Consider the following 9630-nt stretch of genomic DNA (forward strand, 5'->3'; position numbering starts at 1 on the left):
TATCTAAACAAATAATTAGTGATTAGCATACTGTGAATACTCATGGACTGTCATGACACTTTTTAAGTAGTATAACCAGAAACTGCTTTCTATTCAATAAGCAATTTCACATCTCCTTTTGGGCTGAATACAAATTTCTGACTAACATGAGCATCTGAAAATTTCAGCAGTATCTTTAATGAGCTAAGATCTTCCGAATTTCTTAATAAACACAACCCATCATATAATTCCCACTGATACGCATGTTCTATCTAAACTGCAAAATGGAACACTCCCCAGAAAAGAAAATATTGGTTTGAAAAAACAATATTCCAAGGAATGTTTCTGATCATCCTAAAATAATGTCAACAATGACTTCCTTACATGAAAAATCCCTTTCTCAAACTCAAACTATGTAAATATGTATGATATATATTATCTTTTGCACTATAACATAGGTAATAAGAACACAAACAAAGGTAAAAGAATGCTTCATAAAATCTCTTCAGTGAGAGATGATATCTGGGAAAATTTGTTTTCTTGCCCCATAGAACCAAGATAATAACACCTGATAAATTCACAAAGAAGTCAGCATGAACAGTCTACTTAAAGCAACAGAGACCAAAAAACAAACAAACAAACAAAAACCCCCAAACAACAACAAAACCTAGTTAAGAATGAAAGCTTCTGTATGGTAACTTAAAAATTATAGTAGAATTTATTGATTAAAGCAGAATCTGTGACAAATTGCCAGACTAACCCTGACTGCAGATTTACACCAGGTCTTTTGCAAACACTTCCTGGCAAAGAGGATTCATGATCTTCAAAATCCCTCCACCCCCTGTAACCATGAATACAGGTTAGTTCCAAAACATCTTCCCAAAGTTTGAATTCTCCCACTTCTTTATAAACAACCACAGACCTGGTCTGATACCAGTTAACAAATCTGCACTCCGACTATAAACCCATGATTTTTAATAAATGCATAATTTAATTACCATACTTTAAAAACTTTTTGTTTCGAGATCATTTTGAAATACAAATAAAAAATGCAAAAAGTTGCAAAACTAAATAGTACAGGGAATACCCTTTATCACGTACCCTTTACTCAGATTTGCCATTGTTAACATTTTATCCACCTGCTTTACCATTTGTACTGTGTGTGTGTGTGTGTGTGTGTGTGTGTGGTGTGTACTTGATTCTTTTTCTGAACATCTGAGGGGAGGTTATAAACATTCTGGTCTTTTACCCTCAAATACTTCAGTGAATGACACCACAACCTAATACATGTTCCTGTTATAAATAAGACCAATGTGAATGTCTTCGCACATACATTGACATTTGTGTATGATTATTCCCTTTGCACACATGTCTAGTGCTGAAATCAAAGAGAAAAAAAATGTTTAAGACTTGATGCATCGTGACGAACTGCCTTCTAAAAAGTTTGTAATAATGCAAACTTCTATCACTAGCACCTTAGCTGATCGTTTGCTTAACTTTCTAAGTTTGATAGGAATTTGTTTAGTAGTGAAGTTGAACACTGTTTCTGTATTTAATGTACTCATGTGTACAGGTAATTTTCTTCTTTTGCCTCTTTATACCCTTTTAGAAAGACTCAAAGTCAGAACTTGCTGCATGATAATGCCCATGGCAAATCCTATTGTGACAATCCATTTACAGGCCTCACGAGAACGAGAATAAGGATTTATGACAAAAGATAATCCAAACCACAAAAACTCAAGGCAAAAAAAACTGCAATATTTACATAATAAAATTATTATTGAGGTCTCACTTGCTAACTTTGGAGCCCGTAATTGTTCTCTAACTGGATAAACAGCTAGAGGAGAATGCACCTTGAGATGGTAAACCCAAACACTGTTTATAATAAACCGTATATATAAAAGAATCTTTCAAAAAAAGCTCAATATTGCAGTGTAGATGTCTAATTTCTAGGCAAGTTTAATAAAGACAATTATGTGCAACATGGAGAAAATCGTAATCCAGAAACAAGTTAAAACTATTCCAGCACCTAAACACACATCAGCAGCACCTCACAAATAGAACACAGAAGAAATACAAAATTACAGACAAGTAGTAGTTATAATGTACTAATAGTATAATATATGTTTCTAACCTGTTGATATGCATTTTCTCCTGTATCTTAAGCTTTCTCTCTCTTTAAAAAGACCCTGCCCTGGGAGGACAGATTACAAGACAGAATCCTAGAAGTAAGGACAACGGTTAAGAGAACACCAGAATAACCCCAGACAGTGGTAACAGAGGTCTGAATCAAGCAGGATAGGAGATAAGGAGGACAGAAAGGAGAGGAGAATGACAGCTATTTTCGGTTACTAAATACATGGGACTGAATGCAGACTGGATGTAAGCAATGAAAGAACTGAGAGAGACAAGAATTTTACAACAGGGAAAGTTCACAGCGAGTTTAAGGTAAAACCAAAGAGATGCACAGAAGGCGTGGGGTGAGGAGCTGTACACAGAGAAAATTCTAGCTTCAATGAATTTAATACACCTATCCAGAATTTTGTATTCAGAACATTCTAGAAACTGTTTTAACTTCAGCATGCAAATATTTATGTCATTGTGAAAAATAAAATCTTATTTTTAATTGTATACAAAGGAGACGGCACATTACTGAAGCCCGACTGCTCAGGCCCTCGAGGGATTATGCCCACCCCGCAGCGCTGGCCAGGTCCGCGGGGCACGGCCTCAAGGCGGCACTCGGGCGGCTTCAGCCACAGCAGGGGCATGTGCTCACCCCCTGATTAGATCACATTTCACAAAATACGCTCGATGAAAATTTTTTCTTTTCAGAATTCTGAGCTGTGTGATAAACAGAACCTATGACACGAGTAGGAAAGAATGACTCATTTTTCTCTTTTTTAAAAACCCCCTCCAAATTACGTTATCATTTTGGCTTAGAGAGATACTCTTGTTTTATAATAACTACAGGGTCAGTTCCACAGTTGACAATTTCCAGCTACAGCCTAGAGTCTTAGACATTTGTCACGATGGGGTCGTGAAGAGAATCTGCATACCTAGAAGCCGAGTGGCCTCTGCTGTCCTGAGACACCAGACCACAGAGGCTCCACGTCAGGAGGTCAGGATGCAAGTGGAGATCCCCAAGCCCGGGGAACATCCTCAAGCCTGGGATTGCTGCACACTGCTTTCAACCATTTCTTGCCACTAGGTTTCATTTTTCACCCAATCTGCGCATCTTTATCTCTTAGAAGGAATATTTTATCTGTTTACCTTTACTGCCATCAGTGATACCTTTGGTCGTACTTTTCTCATTTTGTCCTTAAGATTTTACATCATTTGTTCCTGGTTTCATAATGATTTAGAAGATAAACATCCTATTTGAATTCCATGAGAGAATACCTCCAACAATTTGGTCATCTGCAACTTCCCTCTCCCACAGAAATGTCCCATTATGTCTCCTATTTAAGACTTCCAGCATCTTATAACAATTATAATTTTCAAATCCTCTCTTTCACTAAATGCAGTAGAAGACAAGGGGTAACCTAGAGACTCCCAATGCAACTGTGCTTTTCTTTAGGTCAATATTGAGACTTAACCATTTTACTGATATCCTTACTCAGAGCCAATCTTTGTATATTACAATATTTACAAACCATTTTATTTAAACTTTTCAGCGAGTCATATGTTCACATGAATCCAAATTCAAAAGGGTGTACAACAAACAGCTTCTTTCTCTCTCACGTCCTCAAGCCGCCCAGTTTCCCTCCTGGAGGCAACCCATGTTACTAAGGTCTAATGTGTTGTTAGAGAAGAAAACTACATATTGAATCACTCTTGCGTCCTTCCCCAGACAAACCCACCAAGCCTGGAGTATTATTCTTTTATGCTGTTGGTATTCTTTTTGCTAATATTTTTTCCAAAGATTTTTTTTTATAGATATTTACACTTAGAGTATTACATTTGCCTCTTGGAAGTTATATTTGCTCTATAAAAATAACTCTGAATGACTCCTTTTTTGTAATCTGAAAGAATTTAAAGTGCTGTGAAACTAATTATCAGTCTCTTAAAGATCTTGAATAATTTGCCTGTAAAATCTCTGGACCTCATGCTTTTACAGAGGTAACTCTTGTGCAGCTTTCTCCAACATGTTGACCCCAGAACTCTTCTACATTCTTAAAATTATTTACTGCCCCAAAGAGCTTTAGTTTATGTGCATTATATCTACGGATATTTTCCATAATAGAAATTAAAACAAAAATTCAAAATACTTATTTATCATTTCATTTAAAAATAACATAATAGGACTTCTGGTTTCTGGATCTGCATATAAGGAGCTTAGAAGTTGCCATTCTGTCCTAACAACACATAAAAAGCTGAACAGACTGAAAAATCAACAACTGTTCTAGGATCCACTGAAGAGGTGAGGACACAGGGCAACTCGCTGCCCCAAGATTGGAGAGACGGGCGAAGAGAGACAACTTACTGGCACAGAGACTCACAAATGGAAACCTCCTTGGGAACCGGTGCCGGGGCAGAGAAACCTGAACTATAATTGATGAACTTCTGGCAGCTTCTCTGAGAGTTAAAAACTCCAGGGAAATCCAGTCATGGGGTGGGAGGGGGGGAGAATTTTGTGAGATTTACCTCCAGGAACTTGACCAGGTTAATCCCACAGTAAATGTCTGCCAGAATTCACACAAGAAGAAGGTACCAATCTGAAAAGGCCTATATCTATTAAAGAAATTGAATCAATAATCAGCAACCTTCCAAAACAGAAAACGTCAGGCCTAGAGGGGTTCACTGCTGAATTCTTTAAGGAAGAAATTATACCAATCCTCTAAAATCTCTTTCAGAGGCTAGAAGCACAGGTAACACTTCCTAACTCACTCTAATCAGACATTATAAAAAAAGAAAACTACAGACCATTCTCTCTCATGCATATAAATGCAGAAATTCTCAATAAAATATTAGCAAACCAAATCCAAGAGTCTCCTTCCTCCAAAGAGGATTAACACTTACTTCTAAGCAGGTGGCTTAGAGGCACTAAAATCATAGATCACCTTAATCTAATCATTATTTGAGAGAGTTTAAAGCTGGGATTTATTTCTAATATAAAGCACTTTGGGTCTTTAACTGAAGCATAGAGAGTCTACCAGGACAATTTCCCAACCTTGGTGAGCTGTTTTTGTTTTTCTAGCCTCAAGTGTCCAACAAAAGCTCTGCTCAGCTTCTCACCCACTTTTCCCAGCATCAGCAGATGCCACTAAGGGGAAAAGTAGCCTGAAATGCCTGGCTCGTCCCTGCCTCAACAGCACTCTGATACACTCAAATACACGTCTTTTCTATTGTGTCCAGTTTTTCTAATTTTTTTAATTGTAGTGTTAATCCAAATAATTTATGCAACGTTACCAAAAGAGGAACTCCTCCAAAAACAGATTTAATATGGTTAATATTTATGGGTTTTAGAAGTCCTGTTTTTTCCCTTTTTCTCCCGTTATGTGCCGGAACAAAACAATGTTTGTCTTCAAAATACGCATTCTACCAAACACCTTTCAGGGGTATGTGTATTTTTAAATAAATCCAAAGGATATACACCTTGTTAACTATGAGATACCTTTATATAATGTCACCTGCACAAAAACATTTTATCTAGAGTAGTGAAGACAAAACATTTAGAATAAAACAACTTTTTGAAAATATAGTTTTTAAAAAGAAAAAAATGTACCAAAGTAATTTCACATTTAAATTTGAAAGAAGAAAAACCATATCAGCTTTCATATTTTGATACTTTCCAATTCTACTTGCCTCTAAACATTTACAAGCATTATTTAGAAATAAAGTGTCATTTATCATGACCCAGTATTTTAAAAACATTTTAAACATAATATGTTTTTCCTTGTATTCATTTTCCCTTGGAAAATTACATAATTTTATGAAGATCTTTTACTGGAAGTCTGAGAGAAATACTGTATCTGCTAACACTTACCGTGAAAAATACGAAAATCAATATATGGATGAGAACCTCTTCTTTCTGATTCAAATCCTGCTCGACTCCTTACGCGTACATCTCCTGGACAGAATCAGGAATAAAACATAAGTTTAGAAGGCTGCCGTTCAGGAAGAGGCTCCCACATACAATAAAGGTCTATGTGGGATCATACCCATAACTCAGGCTACCAATGATATAAATGGAATAAGTAATTAAGAGCTGATTTATTTGAAAGGGTTTACAAATTTTTGGCACTGAGTTATAAGGCTAGATGAGATTTTTTTTAACCTACCCCTATAATAATTATAATCTCTATTTTAGAGTCACCTTCTGAAAGATGATTCACGTATATGATAATCCAACCTCATATCTTATTACTCACATGGAGTTAAAAAAAATCCTCAGCACAAAACTTTTAAAAGCCACAATGAGAAGCAAATGTTTATTAAGTGTCTACTCTGTGCCTAACACTATACTATAAGGGATATAAAGAAATAGAAAATATATTACCTATTCTCAAGCAGCTTATAAGTTTTTAAATGTACAGAAAATTAAAATGTTAAAGATTTTGCCTGAAATGTTTAATTTGATCAATCTTCTTTTTTCTCATTGACAGTGGGTATAGTCAAGGTCTTTAGTTGGGTCTTAAACTTTGTTGTTTATAAGCTCAGTACTGTTTCTTCTTGTATTCATATGACGTTTGGATCTACTTCTCCATACAGCAACATAACCACTTCAGTCTTCTGCCAGGTACTCTTTTTGTGCCTTGTAGACATTATTTCATTTAATTCTCTAACCAACTCTGAGAGATAGGAATCTTAACCCCCATTTTCAGATGCAGAAACTGAGATTTTTAGATGTTTAAGAGCATGCACATGCCACAAAGCTAGTGTAAAGGTGTGCCAGGGTTTAAACCTAGCTCTGCGGGCTCCAAAGGCAGCACCTTTCCCACTACACTTCCATAGCCTCCGAGTTTATAACCTTTAAGTCTCCAGTCCCTATTCCTGTGCCCTCGCAATTCCGCTTGCCTGGAAGGCTTTCCTGCTTATTCTTTGTTTCAAGGTGCCTGTCATCCACCATGAGTCCATCCCACAATGATTAATCACTTCTCTCATGTGGAGATGCCTTCACTCTCTATCAGATGTTTACTGAGCACTCACTACATGTCAGGTAACACAGCAGTGAGCAACATATATAAAGTCCCTGTCTTCATGAAGCTCACCCTTTCATGGAGTGACACAAATAATAAAACAAATAAATAATTTCATTCTATGGAAGATGGTAATAAGCACCATGCAGAAAACTAAAGCAAGGAAAGAAGAACAGGGAGGCAGGAGTAGGGGAGAAGTGATTCATGACTGTGGTCAGAGACCTCAGTGAACAGGAGGCATCTGAGCAGAGACCTGAAGGCAGTGAAGCAGTGAGCCACACGGCTACCTGGATGAAGACGGGTCCAGACGTAGGGAGAGCAAGTATGAATACCCTGAGATGGGAGCATGCTTGTCACGTTCAAGGTCAAGCAAAGAGGCCCGCATGGCTGGAGTGAGGTGAATGAGGGGAACTGGTAGGAGGTGTGGTCAGAGAAATAGTAGGGCCACATCACACTGGACCTTCAATGGGCCATTATAATAGCTTTGGCTGTTACTCCAAGATAGAAAACTATTGGAAGATTCAGAACAGAGGGGTGAGATGGACCTAACTTAGGTCTGAAAAGGTTCACTCTGGCTGCATAGACAAGAATCAAGTAGAGACGCACAGGTAGATGCAGGGAGACACTTAAGGAGTGAGTGCATTCAACGAGGCAACAGCTATGGCCTGCGGGGAGGGGGATATGGGGAGATGCTGGTCAAGGGGGTACAAAGTTTCAGTTACGCAAGGGAAGTTCTGGAGATCTAATGTACAACTATGTGACGACAGCTACCAATAAAAAACCGAGTAACTGTGGTTCAGTTAGGGATGGTAACAGCATTGGGGTGGTGAAATTCTGCATATACTTTGAAGGTATCAGCCAAGAGGATTTGGTGATGAAGTAAATGCAGAGGAAATAAGAAATAAGAGTCAAGAATGACGCCAAGGTTCCTGACCTGACAACCAGAAGAATGGAGTTCCATTTCCTGAGATGGTGAAAGAATGCAAAATCACAGACCTGGGGAACACAAATCTTTTAACACATATGTTAAATGTGAGGTACCCATAACCATGTGGAGATGTTCTACAGAGTGAAGAAGACAGGAGTCTAAAACTCTGTTTTAAGGAGAGCAGAATCCTGACATGTCTACGGAGAGAGATGGAGACAGTAAAGAAGAAAAGGCTCAACATTCCTGGGGGAAAATATGTGCTAGAGTAGAATGGTACTAGGCAGGTAAGATACACAAGGTAAATTAAAGAGGGAAAAAGGGAAGAAGAGCAAAAACAGGACACTGGAGAACACACAGGCTTAAGACTATGAAAAGGAGTTAGTGAAAGAGGCACAAACAAACAAACCAAAACCCCAAAACCAAATCACCACCCCAGAAGCAGGTGAAGAATAAGGATGACTAAATATCATAGAAATTGAGTGAGGAATTCTGAGTATAAGGAGAGCAGTCATGAAGAAAAGACAGTAAGAAAAGATGAGTAAAGGTGCCTACTGGAATCTTTACAGTATGTTTTTGTTTTTTTGTTTTTACATTTATTTATTTCTTTATTTATTTTTGGCTGTGTTGGGTCTTCGTTTCTGTGCGAGGGTTTTCTCTAGTTGCGGCGAGCGGGGGCCACTCTTCATTGCAGTGCGCAGACCTCTCACTATCGCGGCCTCTCTTGTTGTGGAGCATAGGCTCCAGAGGCGCAGGCTCAGTAGTTGTGGCTCACGGGCCCAGTTGCTCCGCGGCATGTGGGATCTTCCCAGACCAGGGCTCGAACCCGTGTCCCCTGCATTGGCAGGCAGATTCTCAACCACTGCGCCACCAGGGAAGCCCTACAGTATGTTTTTAATAGTATGAATTAAAGTACAAGGGATCAAGGAGTGCGTGGATGAAGAGGAAAATCTGGCAAAGAGAGGGAAAGAGAGATATATATATACACACACACATACATATATGTATGTGTGTGTGTATATATATATCAATTATATATGTATATATACACACATCAAATTCATTTTACCCTCTGGACTTGAGTAATACATTAAAGATTTAAGAACTGAGACTAGGAGAAGACAAGTGGCCTTCTCACCAGCCAACTGAGAACAAACACATCCAGTGACAGGACTATGTGATCAGGTAATTCACGGTCTCATCTTTGTTCATGTTACTGTTTGGTATTCAGCAACTGTACAAATCTAAGACTCTTTTTATGAAGAATAATCAGGATGCAACTTAAAATTGTATACTAATCACAGAGTCCCAGTTATTAAGCCAGAGATTTCTCAATTACCCAAACTCTAAGATGCCCCTCTTTATTCACATCATATTAATTTTGGCTTCTAGACTCAACTTCAAAGTAATAGGTCATTTCTGAGGCAAACAGTGATGAAAAGCTACCTAATGAAAGATATCTCGATCTTGAATAACAGCAGATAACAAAATTAACTGATATTGGTGCAAAATAAATAATCCTTACCTAGCATACGAATGTACAACGCAGTCTGATCAGAGCTGTCATAGGAGATAGCTCCACGCCTC

At 38.0% G+C, this 9630-nt stretch overlaps 2 protein-coding genes across 3 annotated transcripts in view; both read right to left on the bottom strand.

The window, feature by feature from the left end:
* LOC309646918 (uncharacterized protein) overlaps positions 1–9630 on the bottom strand; it is a 366785-nt gene that overhangs the window by 51948 nt on the left and 305207 nt on the right. The gene's annotated exons all lie outside the window — the stretch shown is intronic.
* Positions 1–9630, bottom strand: part of PDE7A (phosphodiesterase 7A) — a 102941-nt gene that overhangs the window by 36519 nt on the left and 56792 nt on the right. For both annotated transcript variants that reach the window (XM_082433699.1, XM_082433700.1), the window contains exons 2-3: positions 9569–9629; positions 5966–6049 (exon numbers count right to left, since the gene is read on the bottom strand). In XM_082433699.1, the coding sequence (XP_082289825.1) occupies positions 5966–6049; positions 9569–9629 (145 nt within the window). The remainder of the gene's footprint in view (positions 1–5965; positions 6050–9568; position 9630) is intronic.

Source organism: Balaenoptera physalus, assembly GCF_965194825.1.
Source record: "Balaenoptera physalus genome assembly, chromosome: 17".
In the NCBI taxonomy this organism is placed as follows: Eukaryota; Metazoa; Chordata; class Mammalia; order Artiodactyla; family Balaenopteridae; genus Balaenoptera; species Balaenoptera physalus.